We start from the raw sequence: 22,797 nt of genomic DNA, 5'->3' as shown, positions 1-22,797 counted from the left end.
GAGAGACTAGCTGCACTAGTTTTGATGGAGAGGACCAATCGCTTCCATCAGTCTCTCAGAGAGTCTATGACCAAACAAGGCAGAGCCTGATCCAGAGGAGGCCTTTCCTACAAGAAGGACAGTTCAGACCCAGGGACCTGTGGAGCCGGTGACAGTTGGTGAGCCGCAGGCCCGCCCCAGGAACATCCACAGAGGGCCCGCCCCTCCTGCGGCAGTCTCCTGGTGTGCCCAGGCAGAGGTGCTGGCACTGAGAGCCAGCCTTTTCATCCTAGATCCTTGGGGCTTGTCCTCGCCGCGGGTGCAGTTGCAGGAACAGGCGGGACAGATGGTCCCTCTGCGGGTCCCTCCGCCTCCTCCCACACGCCTGTCTGGAAAGCGCTCTGGCTTGGCCCTACCTGAGCCTCTTCCTGGAGGAGACTCAGAGCCAATGGCTGTGATCGGGTCCCCTGAGGACATTGCAAAGCTGCTGCAGGGGTGTGGCTGGGGAGGGAGTGTGTGAGGGTGAAGGACTGCTGGGCAGGGTGTCTGAGCCCTGCATTCTGTGAGGGCATCCCCTAGGAGGCTTTTCCTGTCCGTCTGACCGTCTTCTGCCCTTCCCACTTTCCTCATCAGAGCATCTGTGGTGACTGTGCCCAGGGCCAGGCAGCCCATTCAGCCTCCCTTCTGGTGAAAGGAGAAAAGGGGGACCAGGGTGTCCCTGGTGTGCCGGGTTTCAACGACTGTGCCAGGGTAGGAACTGGGCAGAGGCAGACTGGTACAGGAGGGCTCCCTGGTGTAGGAGGGCTCCCTGGTGCAGGCCCTGCCATCACCATCTGGTAGACACTGGGCTGGGAGAGCTGGCAAGCCTGGTGTGGTATCGTGTGCGTGCCAGAGGCCTCCTGACCAGCCTTACCTAACAGAGCCTCTCTTGTCTACTACAGTGCTTCATGGAGAGGGAGCGCCCGAGAGCTGAGGAGGCCAGGGTGAGTGGATCCTTGCTTCCCCTCATCCCTCCCTCCTGCCCTGACCCCCTCCTTTCCTCAAATTCATACACACCATGTCCGTCCCCACCCCCAGGGAGACAACAGTGAGGGAGAACCTGGCTGTCCTGGGAGCCCTGGCCTGCCTGGTCCTCCAGGGATGCCTGGCCAAAGAGGAGAAGAGGTAAGACTGAAGAGCAAGCCTTCACCCAGGTAGGGTCTCAGAGACATGGGGTCCATGTATGCCCGAACACTCCCTACTCCTCTGGGTTCCCCATGGCCTGGAGTCCCCCACCTCTCGCCTCTCTTGCTTCCCAGGCATGCTGGTTCCTGGCTGCTTCCCCTCTTGGCACCCCTCTTCTCCAGGCCTGCTTCCCCACTCAGCAGTTAGATCACGTGTTAGCTTCTCAGTGAGGCCTTCATGCACTACCCTTTCTAAAATGGAAGCTCCCCAAGCTCCCACACCCCTGTACACCCCCCCAAGCTCCTATACCCCATGCACCCCCAAAGCTACCACTCCCCACATACTCCAAGCTCCACACCCTGTGCACCCCCTCTCAAGCCCCCACACCCCACGCACCCCCAAGCCTCTTTGCCTTCATTGCCCTCCTCGACGGCCAACACTGGGCGTATCTACTTCCTTCAGGAACATTCCACAGGTATGAACTGAGCACCGACTATGCAGCAGCCGTGTTCCATTTGTAACTGTTCACCTCGCCTCTAGGACATAAGTGCCATGAAGCGGGGATTTTAATGTTTTGTTTATGGCTATGTTTCCAGCCCCTGGGCTTGTGCCCGGGCACATAATAGCTGCTCAATAAATGTTTGTTGGATGACTGAATGAACTGAATGAAAGACCATTTTAGCATCAGCTAAGTGGTTCTGCTTCGACATCAGCAATTCTCCATGTGCAACTGCAGGAAGTCGGAAAGAGGTGCAGAAACATGGCTATCACAGAACCTCCTCCTCCTCTTCATCTACTTCCTTTGGTCTCTTCCGCAGGGTCCACCTGGCATGAGGGGCTCTCCCGGTCTTCCAGGCCCTGTTGTAAGTATCTCTGGTATCCTGGTCTGTTTGAACAGGTCTCAGAAACTCCTAACCCACACACCACTCCGTAGCCAGGCAGGGACACCCACTGCCCTTACCTTCCCCTCATGAGAGCATGTTTGGGGCTGTGGTCTCCTCCCACTTGGAATACCCTGAGGCACCCTGCTCTGCCCTCGGGGGCATGCGTTTGTGTCCCTCCTCCTCCCTGTTGCATTTAGTACCACACTAGGGACCCAGGTAGCCCCACAGCCAGCATGGTATCTGCTGCACAGCCAGATCTCTCCACTCACCTTAACACTCGTTCCTCCAAGGGCCTGGGATGGTGCCCTTCATAGCTCGGGGGCAGGGGGTCTCTAGGAAGTCTATAAGCACCAGGCTGGGGGTCTCTATCCAGAACCCACAGGGATGTTAGGGAAGCGGGAAAGATGTGACTAGAGAGATGGAAAGGGACAGTAATATGTTCTTTGGAGAAGAAAAATGGAGGCCATGGGGCTACACGCCTGAGGGGCCTTGGTAGTCAGGTGGTGGGGGAGGGGTGCAAAACCAAAATGAAGCCATGGGGAGCCCTGGGAAGGGTTTCCTGGCTGGGAGGCTGCTGCTATCTCTGCCTGTGGAGGATCCCGCTTAGGGTCACAGTGGCCACCTTCTGCTAAGGGTCCTTCTCCGTGACCTCAAAAAAACTCCCCGCCAAGGCTCCCCAGGGTGACTGCTCTTGTGAGATGTGACCTGCCTGTTTCTCCCACCAGGGCCCCCCAGGTTTTCCTGGTGCTGTTGGCTCCCCCGGATTGCCTGTAAGAACCTAGCAGCACTCCGTCCCCTTTCCTGCCAGCCAGGTCTCTGTGGCTTCTGCTTGTCCCCCTCCTGTTGTGCCATCTCCTCTACCCACTCCGTGTCCTGGTGTGCTGGTCATTGTGCCCCCACCCCCACCCCCTGCAGGCATGGTAGCTAACGACACAGGGTCCCTTAAGTCTCCAGATTTGGCTCTCTGGTCTCTGACTTCTCTCCACGCTCCCTCAGCCGCTCCAGCACTCTTTTTCTCCTACCTTCATCCCCTCCATTTTCCTTTTCCTTTCCCTCCAAGCCCACACGTCACTTCCCCTCTGCCCCCCAAGGCCTCTTTTACCTTCTGGCTGGAAGTTGGTGCCTCTAGAAAGGGAGCCCCCTTATCTCTCCCGTCTCGCTCCTGCCTCCTGCCTCCCACCACGCTGTGTGGATTGAAGATTTGCTGAAAGTAGTCCTTGGGGCCCTGCCAGGCACCTGGCTCTGTGCCCAGCAGAGACGCCAAAGCTTTAGGGCTTCGCACTGCAGGCTGGCACAGGTCAGCCGCCCTGCTGCCTGGTAGGACTGTCCAGAGGCGCTCTGGGGATTCACAGGCAGCTCTGTGTGCACCCTTCCCTGCAGCGAGAGGAAACCCAGGGCCTCCTCTTCGTCCCTCTCCCTTGGCTCCATGCCGAGTCTGCTCCAAGGCTGGGCATGTGGTGCCAGCCTGCTGGGTTTCTGGTGTTAGGGCCCTGCCCCACTGTGCCTAAGGCCTCGGGCTGATCCTTCTGCCAGGTGTCGTTAACTGCTCTGTCTTGTCACAGTCATTGTCACAGGTGTGTTTAAATCATAAACCCCCTCCCTATCCTCATTGTTGCTCTCTCCTGGGTCATGGAAGCTAAACCCCTTGTTTGTTGGATTTGTGTTTCCCGGGCTGCCTCCTGCCCTCCCAGGAGTGGTGGTTGAGGCCAGGGGCCAGGCACCCCCGCCCCCTGCCTTTGTCACGTTTCCATCTGTTCCCACGTCTTCATCCCTGGCCGGACCATGTCTGTTTCTGCTTGCTTGGGTGAAGGGGCCATCTGTCTGTCTAGCCATCTGTCTTGTGTCATGGAGAGGTTTGGGTAGCACTTCTAGCAGGTACGAGGGAGAAGGGGGTGGCCGAGATGTCTTCAGTGTGGGAGCTGTGGAGGTCAGGGTGAGGAATGAGGGGCTTTGATCGAAACCCATGTCCCCATTCCCTGTTACTGAGTGACATGGAATTGTTCTGGAGAGAGCCCTCTTGTGCCTGTCCCTTGTATCCCTAAAGATGGTGATTTGCACTTGGGTGGGAACTGGGACAGGTAAGTGACATGGTGACACAGAACATCCTTTGCGGGGACACCTATCCTGATGGCCACCCGAAGGAGCACGCATGTCCTAAAGGTGCATCCCAGACGGCCTCCACAGTGGGACACGGCAGCGTTGGTGACAGGGGTACCCTGTCTGCTGCTCACTGGAATCGTGTGTCTCTGCCGCTGCCTCTCTGGAAGCCATGCCCCTGAGAGGCGTCCATATGTTTGGACTTAACCCTTCCAGGGTACACCACAGACAGTCACTCTGCCAGGGGCACTGGTTGCCACATGTGACCTTCGTGCAGAGTGGAAAGAGAGGCACGTGGCAGGGAAGAGCCTGGGCTAGGTAGGGATTAACCTCCTCTGCAGTTTCTCATGGTTTCTCTCTCTAAGGGTCTTCAAGGGGAGCGAGGCCCCACGGGCCTGACTGGAGACAAGGGAGAACCGGTAAGAGGAGGAGCCTGGTGGAGTTAGCTGAGGGGCGGCCACTGAGTAGAAGTAGGGAGGTGCCTTCTTTTGAAATCCTCAGCCCCAATCCAGAAGGGCTGAGGACTACAAAAGAAAGGGCTTCACAGCCCTTGGATCTGAGCAACTGGGTGTCCGTGCAACGCTACACCCTGGAAGGAGCACATACAGCTCCAGTTCCTGTATCCCATTGCCAGGGGACCTCTCCTTCCCTCAGCCCGTAGCGCTGGTGAGCCCTCTTTGTATGCCTGCTCCTCCCCACCTCACTCTGAGCCTCTTTTTCTGCTCTGCTCCCAGGGCTCCGGTGAGCCTGGGGCTTGTCACCTAGCGGAGAGGACCTGGGTTTGGGAAATGGCCCAGAGTAGTAACTGTGCACAGGTGGGCAGGCACCTGTTGGACGGCAGAGCCAGGTGTTCTGGCTTGGGTCACAGAACTGCTGAGGGCTGGCCCATCATCATGTCTTTCTTTCTTTGTAGGGTCCCCCAGGACAGCCTGGCTACCCGGGTGCCATGGGTCCCCCAGGACTGCCTGTGAGTAAGAGAGCTCTGGTTCTGGGGTACAGGAGGAGAGCAGGGAACGGCTGGTGGCGAGGACAGGGCCAAGCAGGGTGCCCCTCAACTGGGTTCCTGAAGAGCATTCAGTCTCTGCCAGGCCATCCATGTAGACCCTTACCTCACTTTGGCTCCCTTGGTAATATGGCTGCCCCCACCATTTTGATGGAAGGAAGGACAGGGACACTCTCAGAACACACTTTGAGTCCCAGGCTTGGGAAGAACTGAGATTTGCTTCCCAGGGGGTTTGGGAGAGAGAGGGAGACACCCTTGCAAAAGCGCCCTCAGGGTGGGTGTGTCCCACTTTCCAGCATGGGCCACAGTGGCACGTGGGAGGCTCTACTGGCCACCGTCTCTTCTCTCTAGTCCCCTGTTTTGGTGCCCTCGGCCTTCAGGTGCCAGTCTGGGCACCGGCCTCAGCCCCACGCCTTGCATTAACACCACCAAAGGCAGCCACAGAGCTAATTCTGCTGTTGCTCCTCAGGGCATCAAGGGAGAAAGAGGATATGCTGGCCCTGCGGGAGAGAAGGGGGAGTCGGTAAGCTGCAGCTGCAGTGGCTGTGGGTGTAAGGAGAGCTTCAAACGGGGTGTCCCCCACCCCGCCACCTTCATCAACTGGACTGGAGATCTTCCCACGAGGAGGAGCCCGCGACCCCTGCTGCCCCTGCCCGAGTCACTCCAGCTGGGGCTCTGCACAGGCTGGTGGCTGTGGCTGTGGAGGCGGAGGCTGTGAGGAGATCCCAGCAGGCTTCTTGCAGAGAAGGCGACTGAGGAGGGGAAGGGGGGCCCAGTCAGCTGGCAGAATTCCCCTCTCCTGCCAAATCAGAGCTAGGGGCTTCCTTTTTCTATTGAGGCCACCTTCATGGGGGTCCTACGCTGAAGGAAGGAGCTGAGGGCTGCTAGCACGTGAGGTCACAGGCTCCTGGGTGACATCATTCGCCCAGAGTCCTTTAACCAGCTGGGGAGTTAGTGGTGGGGGAGCCTGGGCTGGAGCCTGTGTCTCTCTGGTGAGGAACCTCAGCCCTCATACCCGGGACCTGCCAAGCAGAACTGGAGCCTTAACTCTCCCTCTCACAAATGTCAGCAAGGCCCCATGGGACTCTGCCAACCCTGCCACCCTTCTACTCTGCCACTGGATGGTCTCCTAGGCATGCTGGGTGCTGCGAGTCCCTGGTGGGGGGGGGGAGACTGGGCAAAGGGCCTATGAGCCTTGCCCTGTAGCAAGAAGCAGATAAAACACGGGTGGATGGATGGATGGATGGAGGGGAGAGAGAGCGAGAGAGAGAGTAGAACAATGAGAGTGGAGAGTCCTGAGCAGAGTTGGGGTGGGGACTGGGGAGCTGGGGTGGTCTGAGGATGCTGTAGAAGAGGGAGAGGGGGTCCCCAAGGAGGAACAGGGAAGAAAGGAGCTGTGCTGTGCCCATACAGAGCTGGAGGTGATGGGGCAGGAGCAGCATCGGTTCCCTAAGGGTTCTGGTGATGAACGGTGGGCATCCCAGGCAGGGGAATAGTAATGCACAAGCCTGAGGGTGTGACCCCATAGAGCATGTTCAGAGAACAGCAGTCTGCACAGAGCAAAGCCCAGCAGAGGAGGAGGCTGGGAAAAGGGTGGAAAGCAGGAGAGGGTGGCTGGTGGCAGACTACAGGATGCCTGTAAATCCAGCATGAGTGGAAGGCGTACCCCTCATTCATTAGACAGAGGGGAGCCATGGCAGGCAGGCTTTTGTGTCAGAGCCAGGCAGAAGAGAGAGAGATTAGCTGATATTTGTCGGCCAGATTGGCTAGGCCAGGGGGTAGCAGGATGAGTTAGCCGCTGGTTCCAGAGAACTGAAGGGCCTGGTGGAGAGGACACTCCCACCTCAGGCCCCGCCTACCCTGGGGTCCTCATTCCTCATGTTTCTGAGTGATTGGTTCTGTTCCTTTGGGTCCCCAGGGCCCACCAGGATCTGAAGGCCTTCCAGGTCCCCAAGGTCCAGCGGTGAGTGTGAGCAGGGCATGGAGGGCGGGGGTGTCCCGGCCCCTCCCTGTGGCCTGAGGACAGGGAGATTGGGTTCCATCTGCATTCTTATCTTTGGTGGCAGGGTCCCCGAGGAGAGCGAGGTCCCCAAGGGAGCTCTGGAGAGAAGGGTGATCAGGTAAGCATTGTCTGGGATGTTGGGGGGGCGTGTCCCAGAGCCTCGCCTGCTGGCCATCTGGGACAGACAGACAGAAGGACAAAGCTTGTAGACTTGAGGCTACCCTGACCTGTTCCTCTTTCCACCTGAGTGTGCAGGCGGAGGACTGACCTTCTCACTTCTTCCCCTAGGGATTTCAAGGCCAGCCAGGTTTCCCTGGCCCACCGGTGAGTAAAGACCCAAGCGCTCCCTGCATGGCGGGCCCACTGGGAGGAGCAGGGCCTGCCGGATGAAGATGAACCTGGGACAGGGAGGCAGGAGGTGGGACAAGCAGTCTAGGTGGCTATGATAGATTTCAGGAGCCAGGCCTAAGGAGAAAGGTCTGATGGATAGCCACAGAGAGGCAGCTAGATGGAACCCACCCGGAAGAAAGGGAAAGGACCCTACTTTCATTCCTGCCCACTTCTTTGTTGATGCAGGGTCCCCCAGGATTCCCAGGCAAAGCTGGAGCTCCTGGCCCACCTGGCCCCCAAGCAGAGAAGGTAGGCCGAACCCCACATCTGTCAATGCCGCAGATTGGAGCCATGCAGCTCCTGTGTGACTCTGTGCTCACCAACAGATGGCTCTGTGGCTGGTCCCATACCCTCTAGTAATCCTCTCTACCGCCTGCCCCCTTGAATAGCCTGGGCTCCCGTTTGCCAGGAGACTGGTACAAGCAAGATGGGGACAGATAACTAACTAGACTATGGCAGGCCAGCTCCAGCCAGCTTTATTTCTCAAGGGAAGAAGGACAAGGAGCCAGGGGACAGATGAACTGCAGCCCTTGAATGGAGGCATACCTGGAGGAGGGGTGTGCCTCACCCTGTAGGCTGTCTCCAAGGACCCAGAAGACACGGGGTCACCTGTAATTTTGTGATACTAGGGAAGCAGCCTTGGAGTGCCACAGGGTGGACCCCAAAACCACCTAGATAAGCGAGACTCATAGCCCTGCTGTGGTTTGGGGATGACATCCCTGCTTGGCAGAAGCTGGGGCTCCCTGTGTACTGGGTAGGAGCTGTAGGAGACCCCAAGCTTGATTTCTAAGCACTGGATGGAGGAGAGGTTTACAGGGAGCTGTTATGGTCTGTAGTTTCTGGGAGCCTCTTTTTTCTGAAGCCACACACCACCCTCTCACTGTACAAGTGAGAAAAAACCAGTTGGGAGACCCAAGAGGTAGGGAGCCACTCAGGGCACACACAGTCTTAGCACACAGAATCTTAGCATCAGAGATGAGTGTCCAACTGTGAGAGACAAGTCCCTCTGCCGCCTCCCCAAGCTAGCACCCATCAGACGTAGGTGGCTGTCAGCTTCCTCTCGTGCCTTCCTTCCCAGTGAAGGATGGGGGTGTTAGCCAAGCCCTGCTTAGACAGGTCATTGCAGAGAATCCCAAACTGCGGTAAGGAAGCGCTTCATCCCAACTCTCAGCCGGGCTGACATTGGCTGGAACTATGCTGGCCCCTCCTGGCAGATGGTGGTATTGCAATGCCTCTGACTTTCTGCCCTGTAGCTGTGTCTGTTTTCTTTCTGCAGCCCCCACCCCCATCGGGGCGGAGCTTCTCCTCTGCCCTAGGGAAATTGTAACCTTTCCTTGAGCGTCTTTCCTTCCAGTCCTCACGCCTATTCTCATCACTGCCCTACTTTGGGTGGCTATATGGCTGTGTTTGCAGGTCGTTTTACAGTCCCCGAGCCTTTTATTAGACAAAAGTTCATGTGCAACCTCATCGAAACTGACACAAGTGAGGAGGCTCTGGATAAGACCTAGAAGAAAATTCTGGAATCTTGCCCTCTGGGCCAGAAACCTACTCTATGCTCCCAGTGTCAAGACTTTCCCCAACAACTCCAAGGATGCTGAGAAGCAATTTCAAAGCCACCTGTCTGTTTCTTGACTGTGGGCCACATGCTACTAGGGGCCCCTGCCAGTCCGGTGCCCACCTCCCCAGCCTCATCTCCCAATCCATCTACCTTAAGGGCCCTGACACCCAGGTCAGGCAGGCATAGGACCACTTCCAAATCTCTCCCTCTGTCCTAGGTTCCCTCTTGCTTCCCTCCTGCCACGTCCCAGACCTCCTTCAGAGTCCACCATTGGCAACACTCCTGTGACATTTTCCCTAAGCCCTGGCCGTCATGGGCCTCCACTCCCGATCCCTGAGCTCTGCAGCTCCATCCTTGCAATGCTGAGGTGGTGTGGCATTGCCAATTACTCCAGCAAGCCATGGCCCTCGGGGGACCACGAGAACCCGGAGTACAGATATCTCCACCTTTTCCACCTCAGGGCATCAAAGCCCACATACATGGCATGCTATTGGAGCGATATCAATTAAACACACACACGCATGCACACACACACACACACACACACACACACACACACACACACACGCACCAGCCTCTGGGACAACCCTGAGAAGGGGCTGGTTTAAGCAAGCTCTCTCTCCCCATAAAGCCACGAGGGAAAGGGAGCCTTAGCCGACGAGGACATAGGCTCTGAGGAAGACAGCGTGTGGAATACATCAGTTAGCCAGGGTGGAACCCGAGCCAGAGCCAAGTGTCCTGACTCCCAGGGACCCTGGGCACCCGTGGCCCTGACTTTATTGGGTGCTTCTGTTTCAGGGCAGTGAAGGGATGCGAGGTCCCTCAGGCTTGCCTGGTTCCCCTGGACCACCAGGCCCTCCTGGGATTCAGGTGAGTTTGTCCCCTCTGGTCCCAATGGTATGTGGGACAGAGAACCGGTGAGTATGCATGTTGTGGTAACAGTGTGAGTAGGGTAAGAGGTGGAGAGAGCCCTGGGGCTGGGTCCTACTCCAGAGCAGCATTTAGCAACGCCTTTCTCTTGTGTGCAGGGCCCTGCTGGGCTGGATGGACTGGATGGGAAAGACGGCAAACCGGGCCTGAGGGTAAGATGGGGCTGGGACAGGAGGCAGGAGCCCTCTCCTCCTGAGGAGGCAGTCACCCTTTGGTCAGGGTATCTGAGTCTCCTCTCGTGCCGCTCCTCCTCCCAGCTGGCATCAGACACCGCTGGTCTCTCGCTTCTCCTGATAGACCTAGCCAGGCTAAGTGAATTAGTCTCACCAAATTCAGGATGGTAACAGATATACCACTTAGACCTCCAAACCCGGATAGCTGGAGAAAGTAGACTGTATTCTGGAGAGAATAAGGCTGTAGCTATGTAGGCCTGAGCAGGCCCTGGCTCCTTGGTTGAGTTTTGTCTGGGCAATCAGAGACATGGGAACAAGGCCAAGGGGATGGGGTGGGGGAGGCTATCAAGGTTATTTCCCATCCTTAACCAAAAGAGACAAAACCAGGGCCCACAGAGTGACTGGGACCTGTTCACAGGGCCCAGCCAGTCAGAGGCTGAGTCAGGCTGAGAATTTTCTCTCTGCCCCATCTAAGGTTCCCAGTGAATCCTAGGACCGGAGAAGCAGAGTGGGGTGGAGAGTGAGCTGGGTCAAGGCCGAATGAGACCTCCTCAATGCTCCCTTTTCTTTTCCTTAGGGGGACCCAGGTCCCGCTGGCCCTCCTGGACTCATGGGACCTCCAGTAAGTTGAGCTGAAGGAAGGAACTGGGGGCTCTGAGCCCCCTCCAGCTCTGCTCAGAGCCTCCATATCCTGCTATAGAGGCCATTGATTTAGCCTGGGCAGGAAAGTGTGGCGGCTTCTCACACCTCCCTGCTTTTCCTTCCAGGGTTTCAAAGGGAAAACAGGGCATCCTGGCCTCCCCGGACCTAAGGTAAGGAGGACTTTTGCTCAACAGGCTTCCCTATTCTCTTCAGGCCCAATACCTGAGACATGGCGGCCCGCCCTGGGTTTAGACTGCCACCTGACCGCTGGCTGAGATGCTACTCCAGCATCCTGGCTTCCTGGGGCCACTAGCACCCAGCAGACTGGGTCAGGATGCTGATACCCACCAGCGAAGGGTATCAGAGGCCTCCGGCCAAAGCCAAGGCAAGATGGCAAAGCCCCCTTGATCCAGGGTCAGCGTGGGGTGTGGATCCTAAGCTATACTGCCACCTCTCTCTTTTAGGGTGACTGTGGAAAACCAGGTCCTCCTGGCAGCAGTGGCCGGCCCGGTGCAGAGGTAAGGACTGTGGTTCTGTGGTCACACAGCCTTGGGCTCCACTATGTCTGAGATATAGCCTCTCTCCTGCATTAGAGTGGCCACCTTCTCTCCTCGGCCTTCCGGTGTGAACTTTTGCCCCACGCTGCACATCTTGACAGTTATAACTGGTCCCCTCCCTCAGCGCACAACTGGACAAGCCCCCAAAAGGCAGGCCTGGCCTTTAAGCCCTGGAAGGCTAGAGAGAGTCTAAAGTTCAGAGCTCTGCCCAGCCCTCTGAATCCACCAGAAGCTCTGCTCCTCTCCTAAAAGCAGCCGCAGGTGTGCAGGTTAGTCCGTTTCTGTGTCACCTCTTTCTTTCTAATCCTATAGGGTGAGCCCGGTGCCATGGGACCCCAGGGACGACCAGGACCTCCAGGGCATCTTGTGAGTTAAACTGTTTTTGTCTCTGCTTCTATGAACTGGGATGCCCCCCGGGGGCTGTGGTAAGCTGGTGGTGGCCACAGGAGCCCTAACCATGTGAGGTGTGAGGGCTTCAGACTCATCTAATTAAGTGGCTTTTGTTTCCAACACTTTTTGGGTTTTCTGGGCACATTAACATTTGCTTACCAGACACAAGTCAGTTAGTCAGTAATTAGCGGTCAACATCTGCTCCAAACCAGGGCCAGAGCACAGAGCCAGAGAGTCACGGGTCCTTGTCCCACAGGACCTCCCTGCAGGCACAGGAAACAAGTGAATGAGGGGTTCAAGGGATGAAGCAATGTTACAGGGAAGAGCTTGGGGTGGGGGTGGGGCACGCTCAGGGCAGTGTTTCTCAACCTGTGGGTCATGACCCCTAGTAGGGGGTCATATATCAAATATCCTGCCTATCAGATATTTATGTTCCAATTCATAACAGCAGCAAAATTACAACTGTGGGCTAAAAATGAAAATCATTTTATGGTTTGGGGTCACCAGAGCCTGAGGAACTACATTAAAGGGTCACACACACCCCCCTCCAGCATTAGGGAGGTTGAGAACCACTCACTGCCTTAGCGGGTCCCTTACTGCACTGGGGCCTCAATGAAGGGAGGGGTCAGCTGTTGAGTAGCCAGGGAGAAGAGTCCCAGGCGGAAGGGACACCGACACATAGAACCAAAATCAGCCGGGAGCTGACGTCTGAGGGACCTCAAGAAATCCATCACGCTGGGCATGGGGATGGCTTAAGAAGTGCACGTGGGACCAGAAATGCTAAGCTTGGAAAAGGACACCTCATGGAGAGGTTCAGGAGCCTGGAGCAGGCACACCCAGAGAAGGGCTGGCCCGTGGTGGGTGGGTGGAAGAGAGAGGGGACAGAGGGCTCAGGGCATCTGGGATGTGTTTGCGGGAGCTCGCTCCCTTGGTCTGAAGGGGCTGAGCGGGAGAAAGAGAGAAGCCCAGAAGATCGTCTGGGGCAGCTGGTGGCATTTTTACTGTTAGGGCAAATTGGAGAGAGCATTTATTAAACAATATTGCATTTCCCATCCACTTCTCTTACCAGTGACAGTGTGACGGCTCCAAGCTGATAGGGCTCCGGAGAAAGCGAGTCCGCTGTGTGCTAGTATAGCAGGGCTGTATGGTGTTCAGGAGGCATTTGGGAACATTCAAAGTACTTCACGACAAATAAAAAACAAGGCAGGGGGACACTCAGGTCCCCGTTTTTATGTATCTCAAGGAGTTCAGCGAACCTGTTCTGGGGAGCTCAGATCCCCAGTAGAGACTCATGGGGGCTGTGGATGAGGACCTACTGGGTTCGTCCTATTCCCATTCTGTTCAGCCTAGGCCCCCTGCTCCGTGCTGGTCCCAGCGATGACTACTCCCACCCCGGAAATCTTACAGGAGCAGCGCAGGAGCCCTGGCCCAGAATGTTCTGGGAAGGGGTGTATTGGAATGTGCTTTGTGAAAGACCCCCTGGTAGAAATGGGGTAGAAAGATGAGAAAGGAAGGACCGGTTTCTGGGAGAGAAGGAAGCTAATGCAGGGTAGGAATATTACCGCTGCCTAACCACCCTCTCCTCTCCTTAGGGGCCACAGGGGCCTCCAGGCCAGCCAGGACCACCTGGGCTCTCCACCATGGTGAGTGGCTTTCTACCACTTACTCTAAGGAAGATATTGCCACTTCTGCTGTGGGCTCCTTCCAGACCAAGCCAAAGGGATGAAGAGATGACTTGTTTTCATCCCCTTCCCTTCCTCGCCCATCTGTCCTAAAGATCTCTCTTCTGGGATGAGGCAAAGGGCCGTGTCACAGCATGCACAGGCATACTATCTGTTCCTGTGGGGCCTGGCCCCTGCAACATGATGAGGGGATCTGGCTTTGTGGCCTCTGCTTCTCCTTCTCTCCAGTAATCTTCATCCTGTATTTTAGGGCCTGAAAGGAGATCGGGGATCCCCTGGAGAAAGGGGCTTGGCCGGCCTCCCAGGCCAGCCTGGCACACCCGGACACCCCGGCCCTCCGGTAAGACTCCTCATTGTATAGTCCAGCCCAGGGGAAAGGATCCTCTGGCTTTGTCTAGTACTCCTGGGGTCGTTAGAGAAGGAGAGGGTGTTAGCATAGCAGGGTGTTAGCATCTGGGGATTGTATTGTATCCAGGAGGAGGAGCCTGGCAAGCTGGCACTGAGCCAGCTGCACAGAAGGGCACTACTTCTGAGGACACACCATCAGCCGGATGCGGGTCCCTTCACGAGGTGTCAGAGAAGCCTTGGTCCATGCATTGCCCCTGCCCCTGCCCCAGCTGAGCTTGTCAGCAACTACAGAAAGTCTTTGAAAATATCAAGAACCAGAAATACAGAGCTATTACTGTACCTTTCTGAGCTCCTCAGAAGCCAGGCTTGGTCTCAGACCGTTTCACATTCAGAGCGATGCTGTATTGGTCACTGACTGTGCCGAAGTGAGCCTTAGCTTACGTTGGAGGTGTGTTTTGTCTTAATGTGTTCTGCAACAAAGTTTGGAGGGACAGTTGTCCCTGGGCTCTCAGATGAGGAAGTGAGGGTTCAGGGTGGCTGAGTTGATCGCTCTGAATCACGCAGCTAATAAAGGGGCGAGCTGAGATTGATGTCCAGCTTGCTCCATTGCAGATTTTGTACTCCTCAGTCAACCTGCGAGGCATCCCCTCTGTAGATCTAGATGGGCAAACCACAGTGGGTGGAGCTGATTGCTGTCCTCAGGGAAGCAAAGTTTCTGGGAAGCCAAGGAAGGGGACTCGGGTCTCCATGACGGGTTTCCCACCAAACAGACACAGTAGCAAGCTAGGGCTGGCCGTCCCAGATGTGGTGGATAACTCCAGTCATGTGCACATGGTCACTCGGCTCATTTCCCAGAGGGCCAGGGGTCGGCACCCCTGCTCACCCTGAACTCTACTCACTGTCCCTGTCTTAGTTAGGGTTTTACTGCTGTGAACAGACACCATGACCAAAGCAACTCTTATAAGGACAACATTTCATTGGGGCTACTTACAGGCTCAGAGGTTCAGTCCATTGTCACCAAGGCAGGAACTTGGCAGCATCCAGGCAGGCCTGGTGCAGGCAGAGCTGAGAGTTCTACATCTTCATCTGAAGGCTGCGAGCAGGATACTGACCTCCAGGCAACTAGGATGAGGGTCTTAAAGCCCACACCCACAGTGACACACCCACTCCAACAGGGCCACACCTCCTAGTAGTGCCACTCCCTTGGGCCAAGCATGTACAAGTCATCACAGTCCCTGAGGATGCTCTCCTTCCAGGCTTCCTCTCCCTCTGCAGACTCAGGAGCTGCCAAGGCCCTACATGTGGCTACCCCTTGTCCAGATTTCTCTTCTCCAGAAGCCCACCAGAAAGTCCTAGGCCAGGGCTCAGGGCTGGGCAGCTTCTGTTGGGTGTCATGGGGAGGGAGGGGGTGGGGAGGGGAGGGGGAGGGGAGGGAAGGGGAAGGGGAAGGGGAAGGGAGGGGGGAGGGGAGGGGAGGGGAGGGAAGGGAAAGGGAAGGGAGGGGAGGGGAGGGGGGGGAGGGGGGAAGAGGAAAGGAAGGAAGGAAGGAAGGAGGGAGGGAGGGAGGGAGGGAGGGAGGGAGGGAAGGCCAGCTTGTGCTGGCCAGTCTCACTGAGGACAGAGGCCCAGAGCCAGGAAATGCATAGAGTTCTCAAGAAAAGGCACCTTGCTCTAACTCAGGCAGGCGGGGCTGGGGGTGGGGGTGGGAACTGCAGGATCAGGGCTTCTCTGGTGGCCCGAGAGTAGGGCAGGGTGTGTGGCCTGAGAGGCTGTGTTGGGTGACAGCCCATCATGTTTCCAATGCTTTCTGCTTCCTAGGGTGAACCTGGTTCGGACGGTGCAGCTGGCAAAGAGGTATTGTGCTCCTTCTCCCTGTCCCTTGGGGACACTCCTTGGTCCTCACTGAGTTCTGTTCCTCATCCCCTCAGTAAGCACACCACGTGGGCACAGACCACAGAAACTATACCCACAGTTTCCACAGCAAAGAACTCAATCACAGGTCGATTGGAAATATTCAGGGAAAATTTGCAGGTGTACCGAATATACAGAAACTTTTATTTTGGTTTTGTGAGACGTTTTACCCAGGCTGGCCTGGAACTTGATCGCCCAAACTGGCCTCAAACTTATGGTCCTCTTGTTTTAGCCTCCCTAGATCACAGGTGTGTACCACTGCTCCTGGCTCGATTTCTTCCTCATCCTCCTCCTCCTCCTCCTCCTCCTCCTCCTCTTCCTCCTCCTCCTCCTCCTCCTCCTCCTCCTCCTCCTCCTCCTCCTCCTCCTCCTCCTCCTCCTCCTCTTCCTCCTCCTCTTCCTCCTTCCTCTTCCTCCTCCCCCTCCTCTTCCTCCCCTACTTCCTCCTCAGCTTCCTCCTCCTCTCCTCCTCTTCTCCTCCTCTTCTTCCTCCTCCTCCTCCCCCTCCGCCCCCTCCTCTTCCCCCCCCTCCTCCTCCCCCTCCTCCTCTTCCTCCTCCTCTTCTTCCTCCTCTTCCTCCTCCTCCTCCTCCTCCTCCTCTTCCTCCTCCTCCTCTTCCTCCTCCTCCTCCTCTTCTCTTCCCTCCTCCTCTTCCTCCTCCTCTCCGTCCTCCTCTTCCTCCTCCTCTCCTCTTCCTCCTCCTCCCTCCTCCTCCTCCTCTCCTCCTCCTCTTCCTCCTCCTCTTCTTCCTCCTCTTCTTTCTCCTCCTCTTCCTCCTCTTCTCCTTCCTCCCCTTCCTCCTCCCCTTCCTCCTCTTCATCATCCTCCTCTTCCTCCCCTTCCTCCTCCTCTCGTTATTCCTTAGCAGCACAGCAGGACAGCTCTGTAGCACTTACACTGTGGTAACTATTTCTACGTAGTTAGAGATGATGTAAACCACAGACAGGTGCATTGAAGATATAGCCAAGTATCACACCATTTTGCAAATGGGACCAGAGACACACTTGGGGATCCATAGGAATCCTGGAACCAATCCCCTACAGATCCAAGTGCCAATTACATGCAACAAGCTGCTATCTCGTGTTGGTCTAATGGAATTAAGAGACCCGACTTCTAGTCAGAAAGAGACAGTAACAACGACAACTCCAAACAAAAGCTCCCTGGGCCCAGCTCCTGCCAGGCCCTCTGCTATTTCAGACTGGCCTCCCCATTCTGAGGTCTTGTCACATCTGTGATGAGGGACCAGGCCAACACTATCAAACAAGGCCATGCCCCAGGGGACATCAGCCTCCCTCCCAGCTGTCAGTCCCTCTGATTGGTAGGGAAGCTGTCATCCTTTCTCACACAGCCCAGCAGGACACAACTGGGATCTCTGGGTGGGAGAAGGTGGTTTTCCCAATGCACCTCCTCCACCCCACCCTAGGGAGCCTCAGTGAAGCTGCCCAGACCAGACCATGAACTTCCGGTTTTTTTATAGGGACCTCCAGGAAAGCAGGGACTCTATGGACCCCCCGGCCCAAAGGTGAGGGGGCACTGGCTGGGTTTGGGAAGAGGTATTTGGGAACTCCAAGCTGCAACTTAGCCACAAAGGAGGCAGGCCTAGGGTGGCCAATGGGCAGGAAAGAAGGTGTGACCTCACCTGGGACTGTCCCACCTATGGAATGGAAATCTTTTTAATCCCCTACTCGCCCACTCTGGCTCACTCCAGGGCCCCTCTGTGTTGGTCTGGGGTAACCAGAAACCCTCCTACAACGACACTCCCTGTGCTTAGTCACTAGAAACCCTCGTACAATGACATTCCCTGTGCTTAGTCACCATGACACTGGAGTGCAGCAAATTTTGAGGAAGACTGGATACAGTGCTTCGAGACCCCCGGAAGTGAGGGAGGAAGACTGCACAAGGGGCAGGAATGTTTCCAGAGGACAGTAGAGGGGGACTCACTGGGGTGCCAAGGCTGGGGAGGGGCATTCCAGACAACAGATTCAAGCAACATGGTAGAACCAGAGTGACAGGTAGCTAGAGCTGAGGAGACGAGGCTGAGGAAGGTGTGAGGAGGACATTGTAATTGGTCTTGAATGAGGCAGGGGTACTTCCTACTGAGGGCATGTGGGAGCCAGGGGCATTTCCCAGCATTCCCAGTGATGCAAGCACTGCCTTCCAGAAGCACTACTCTGGGAGTGGCGAGGCAGGGGGACCTGCATCATTGTGATTGTAGCCCCGGGGGAGATGCTGGGCACTTGGGGAAGGGGCAGGTTGCTGATACATTGTGACATAGACTTGGAAACAGTTGGTAATAGTGTACTGTGACCTGTCCTAGGGTGACCCAGGACCTGCAGGACAGAAAGGCCAAGCAGGAGAAAAGGGAAGATCTGGCATGCCTGGGGGCCCTGGCAAGAGTGGCTCCATGGGACCGATTGGACCACCGGGTCCTGCGGGAGAGAGAGGCCACCCTGGGTCCCCAGGGCCTGCAGGGAACCCTGGATTGCCTGGTTTGCCAGGCTCTATGGTAAGGGGAGGCCGCAACCATGGATGGACACCATCCCATAGTACAGGCCCACAATTATTTTAGCAACTCCTTCCGACATTCTGCAGGAAAGAACTTGACTATGGGTGACTCCTAGTTCTTCATGGGAAAGCGGGGAGCTACAGGCATCCCTCCCACCCCAAACTGTATTTTAGCGTAAGGCGTGCATTATTTCGGGCTGGTAGCACATTGGATTAAGACCCAGCAAGAGGGGGCGGTTGGGGATTTAGCTCAGTGGTAGAGCGCTTGCCTAGCAAGCTCAAGGCCCTGGGTTTGGTCCCCAGCTCCGAAAAAAAGAAAAAAGAAAAAAGAAAAAAGAGAAAGACCCAGCAAGATCTGAGGACCTTTGCCCTCTTCACCATCCTTTATTTCTGGAAATCAAGTCTATTCACTGGGCAAGTGCCAAGTCTGGACGTCTGACTGAGGCCAGGTTTCTTCTTTTTCCTCAGGGAGACATGGTGAATTATGATGATATCAAGAGGTTTATCAGACAAGAGATCATTAAACTGTTTGATGGTAATTGGCAGCCGGCTGGGTGGCGGTGGGTAATGCTCGCCCTTCCCATTTACTTCCTCACCCAGCCCTGCCTGCGGTTTCCTTAAAGCTTTGTGTCCTCCCCTTCCCACCCCCACACATTACCGACAGCCGGGTTGACAGTCATATGCTCACCTATCCATCAGACCTTCCTTGTCACCTGCTCTGCTTAGAGATAAATCGGTTGTCTTCTGCCCCCGATCCCCACTTGAGCAAAGGAGGTTAAGAAATGAGCCTGTGTGGAGGGAGCTCTGGGAGGAGGGGGCAGCGGGCTTGTGTGCTGTGGACTGGGGGGACATGGATGCCAGGCATCCGCTTGGCAAAGGGACCAGTCCAGACCAGGTTCAGAAGCCAGGGATGATGGTTAGAGGAAAGAGGTGCCGAATCAGATCTGTGCTCTGAAAGATCTACGTGGGAAGGCACACACGGGCTATGGTACAAGACCTCCTTCAGGAGAACAGGCTGTATCCTCTGTCCTGATGCTCCACCAAAGGCTGTCCCATGCTGGTGGCATATCTGCAGCATCTGCAGCTGCTCTGAGTACCCAGTGACCTGGCCTTTGTCTCCGCTTGCAGAGAGGATGGCTTACTACACCTCCAGGATGCAGTTCCCCATGGAGGTGGCAGCAGCTCCAGGCCGGCCAGGGCCTCCAGGGAAGGATGGCGCCCCAGGGCGGCCAGGTGCTCCAGGGTCACCTGGGCTCCCTGGTCAGATAGGCCGAGAAGGACGCCAGGGTTTGCCAGGAATGAGAGGTAGCTCTACCCTCTGGGTCTCCAGGGAGTCGGGCATGTGCACCTCTCTGAGGGTTGACTGTTGTGAATGTGGTGGTGCATGCGTGCGTGTGTGAATGTGTGTGTGTGAATGTGTGTGTGTGGTGTGTGTGAATGTGTGTGCATGAATGTGTGTGGAATGTGTGTGTGTGGTGTGTGTGTGTGTGTGTGTGTGTGTGTGGTGTGTGTGTGTGTGTGTGTGTGTGTGTGTGTGTGGTGTGTGTGGTGTGTGTGTGTGGTGTGTGTGTGTGTGTGTGTGTGGTGGTGTGTGTGTGGATGTGTGTGTGTGTGTGTGTGGTGTGTGTGTGGTGTGTGTGTGTGTGGTGTGTGTGGTGTGTGTGGATGTGTGTGTGGTGTGTGTGTGGTGTGTGTGTGTGTGTCTGGGTGTGTGTGGGATGTGTGTGTGTGGTGTGTGTGTGTGTGTGTGGTGTGTGTTGTGTGGGTATGTGTGTGGTTTGTGTGTGTGTGTGTGTGTGTGTGTGGTGTGTGTGTTTTATTTGTGTGTTGTGTGTTGTGTGTGTGTATGTGTGTGTGTGGTGTGTGTATGTGTGTCTGTGTGTGTGTGTGTGTGTTGGTGTGTGTGTGTGTGTGTGTGTGTGGATGTGTGTGTGTGTGGATGTGTGTGTGTGTGTGTGTGTGTGTGTGTGTGTGTGTGTGTGATGTGTGTGTGATGTGTGTGTGTGTGTGTGTGTGTGTGGGATGTGTGTGTGTGTGAATGTGAATGTGTGTGTATACTTAGCAATCCACATGGCTGTCATTTTTCTGCTTAGAGACAGGACTTAATTTTATTTCTTTTGTCTCAGGATTGCCTGGTACCAAAGGTGATAAGGGAGACATTGGTGTTGGCATTGCAGGAGAAAATGGTCTCCCTGGCCCTCCAGGTAGGAGAATCCAGTCTTGGAGAGCACAAATCCAGAGCCCCCCACCCAATACACACACTTTATGACAACATAATCAGACAGAACACCAAACAATGCCACCTTAATTACTACTTACAGAAATGCTCTCAATTCAAGATACTGGGCTGGGCCTGACAGGGAGGGAGAGAGGCTGAGTCCCCACCTCTGCCCTAAGCTAGGCATGCATGATATGGTATGGTGGGGACTACATGCACAGGGACCAGAACCCCAGGTCCAAAGCTTGTTTGGCATCCTACTGGTCCTGTGATATTGATGAGGTCACAGAACCCTCAGGGTAGTCGAATCCTGATGACCTAGCTCTGAGGCCAGCTTCACTCCTTACCCCCAGGCCCCCCAGATATTATTCACGTGTGGCTTTTGGGAAATGGTACAGGCTCAGAAAACTGTTTTTTGGATGCAAGGACGTGTGTATTAGAAGCTCTCGACTCCTTTTCTGGTACAAAGATGCTCCCTATAAATCTAGCCAGAGGTGTGGCTGTCCTTGCAAAACCAATGCAGGAAGCAGCCAGGTCTCGAGAAACCATGCTTCAACCTGGCAAACAAGCAAGGATGAAGGTGTCACTTGTCACAACCATTGTCTCTTCTTGTCATCTGGGTCTCCTGATTTCCCTCCTTTGGCTCTTCCCTCTTTAGGTCCTCAAGGGCCTCCAGGTTATGGCAAGATGGGTGCAACCGGGCCAATGGGCCAGCAAGGCATTCCTGGGATCCCTGGCCCCCCGGGGCCCATGGGCCAGCCAGGGAAGGCAGGCCACTGCAACCCCTCAGACTGTTTTGGGGCCATGCCAATGGAGCAGCAGTACCCGCCCATAAAAAGCATGAAGGGGCCTTTTGGTTGAAGCTCCTGCTCGCACTGAGAGGAAGGACTCTACTAGGAATAAATGGCCAAAGCTTACAGGACTCTGATGGGTTGTGAATGTTTGTACTATTCTTGTGTTTGTTGTTGTTGTTGTTGCTGTTAATATTTTTTTAACAATAAAGAAAGAAAACTATCTGTAACCCCACTTCCATGGGGTTCCCCTGGTGCTGCAGCTGTATCTTGTCTGTCATTTGGTCCCAGGGTTATGAAAGGGTGGGTCCCTCAAGGCCTTGTCCCTCAAGGCCCTGCAAGCCCAAGGTTTGTGTTGGGGTACACATAGGTTATCTCTCCATTTGCCCTCTTGCTCAGCCTCGAACCAAAAGCAGGTTTGGAGACTGCGTCCTACTCAGAAAGGCTGTTCCCTATCTGCTTCCTGACTGAACCCCATTCTTCTTTGTGTGGCCTAAAGCCGAGCTTGCACCTGGGGAGATGCCACCCACCCAGAGCTGAGGTGGGCTCACCTTCCTGGACACCTTCGATATATGTAGGCACTTCTCGGCGCACCAGTAATTCACGACTAGAAAACCCACATAGACTCGGGGAGGGGGGCGGGGGGGCTAGCCTCAGCCCCTGCCTAGGCAGCCAGGGGATGGATGCTTCTCTGGGGAAGGAGATGGAACCTCCAGCCCACGCCCGGCTCTGTCACCAGCTTCCCAGCTTCAGGCAGAGACTCTAGACTTCAAACAGTGCTTTTTGTTATTCAGACGTGCATTTATGCCCACCTCAGGCTGGGCCTTCAGAAATAGCTGGGGTTAGATCATTGAGAAGGGGTCCTAGGTAAACCATGATTAGATCTAAGCCCGTGGCCCACCAAGTCCACTGGGGGTTTTCCATCTGCTGTGCCCTCCATATGTAAAAAGGACAGGAAGAAAAGAAAAAGACAATGGATTGAATATTATAGGAACACGCTGTCTCGAGCGTCTTTCTTCTCTGCTCCTCAGATCACTGGTCCTGATGGGCCCGCTGCCCTGGGAGGACGCAACAGGGCAAATCCAGGGGGACTTCCAAAGAAAGTCTATTTTACTGGCTCTGGCTTTCTGGAGGGTTTATTCAAGTTGGAAAAACTTCAAAGGATCACAGAGCAGGCTCAGAAATGTACTCAAAGTCTAGATGTTTATCCAAAGTGCCTGAAGCCTTCAAGCTGCCTGTCACATCTCTCCAGAGCTGGCGTTTCAGCAAACTTTTGAACATTCCCTTCTCTGGTTTGGGTACCAGCCTCTGGGTGGCTCTTCAGAACCTTTGCCTTGGTTTTTTTTCCTGCCTGAGACAGAGAGGTGTGCCCGTGGCCAGACTATGCTCCCGGCCCGCCAAGTGCCTCCCAGGCTGTTTTTCGATATTCAGGGAGGGTGGGTTTTCTTTGCATCTCTCCTCAGCAGCTCAGTTAACTCTGGGTCTAACAGAAACCATTAAAAGGCAAACACATCCTTGGTGGCGCACTGAAGTCAGGCTTTGGACAGTGGATGGGGACAGATGTTAAAGCGCT

The 22,797-nt window shown here is 55.5% G+C and overlaps 1 protein-coding gene across 1 annotated transcript in view; it reads left to right on the top strand.

Moving 5' to 3' along the window:
* Positions 1-21,486, top strand: part of Col16a1 (collagen type XVI alpha 1 chain) — a 52,938-nt gene extending 31,452 nt beyond the window's left edge. The window contains exons 45-71 of the mRNA XM_032897029.1: positions 613-729; positions 921-962; positions 1,057-1,143; positions 1,962-2,006; positions 2,753-2,797; positions 4,490-4,543; positions 5,038-5,091; positions 5,597-5,650; positions 7,046-7,090; positions 7,194-7,247; positions 7,418-7,453; positions 7,706-7,768; positions 9,876-9,947; positions 10,106-10,159; positions 10,758-10,802; positions 10,948-10,992; positions 11,287-11,340; positions 11,692-11,745; positions 13,362-13,412; positions 13,702-13,791; positions 15,618-15,653; positions 17,188-17,232; positions 18,028-18,216; positions 18,684-18,750; positions 19,344-19,520; positions 20,342-20,419; positions 21,092-21,486. Of these exons, the coding sequence (XP_032752920.1) occupies positions 613-729; positions 921-962; positions 1,057-1,143; positions 1,962-2,006; positions 2,753-2,797; positions 4,490-4,543; positions 5,038-5,091; positions 5,597-5,650; positions 7,046-7,090; positions 7,194-7,247; positions 7,418-7,453; positions 7,706-7,768; positions 9,876-9,947; positions 10,106-10,159; positions 10,758-10,802; positions 10,948-10,992; positions 11,287-11,340; positions 11,692-11,745; positions 13,362-13,412; positions 13,702-13,791; positions 15,618-15,653; positions 17,188-17,232; positions 18,028-18,216; positions 18,684-18,750; positions 19,344-19,520; positions 20,342-20,419; positions 21,092-21,294 (1,956 nt within the window). The 3' untranslated portion in view covers positions 21,295-21,486. The remainder of the gene's footprint in view (positions 1-612; positions 730-920; positions 963-1,056; positions 1,144-1,961; positions 2,007-2,752; positions 2,798-4,489; positions 4,544-5,037; positions 5,092-5,596; positions 5,651-7,045; positions 7,091-7,193; positions 7,248-7,417; positions 7,454-7,705; positions 7,769-9,875; positions 9,948-10,105; positions 10,160-10,757; positions 10,803-10,947; positions 10,993-11,286; positions 11,341-11,691; positions 11,746-13,361; positions 13,413-13,701; positions 13,792-15,617; positions 15,654-17,187; positions 17,233-18,027; positions 18,217-18,683; positions 18,751-19,343; positions 19,521-20,341; positions 20,420-21,091) is intronic.
* The last annotated feature ends 1,311 nt before the right edge of the window (positions 21,487-22,797 follow it).

This window comes from Rattus rattus, chromosome 1 (genome assembly GCF_011064425.1).
Source record: "Rattus rattus isolate New Zealand chromosome 1, Rrattus_CSIRO_v1, whole genome shotgun sequence".
Taxonomy (NCBI): domain Eukaryota; kingdom Metazoa; phylum Chordata; class Mammalia; order Rodentia; family Muridae; genus Rattus; species Rattus rattus.
This window is presented reverse-complemented; position numbering and strand designations above follow the sequence as displayed.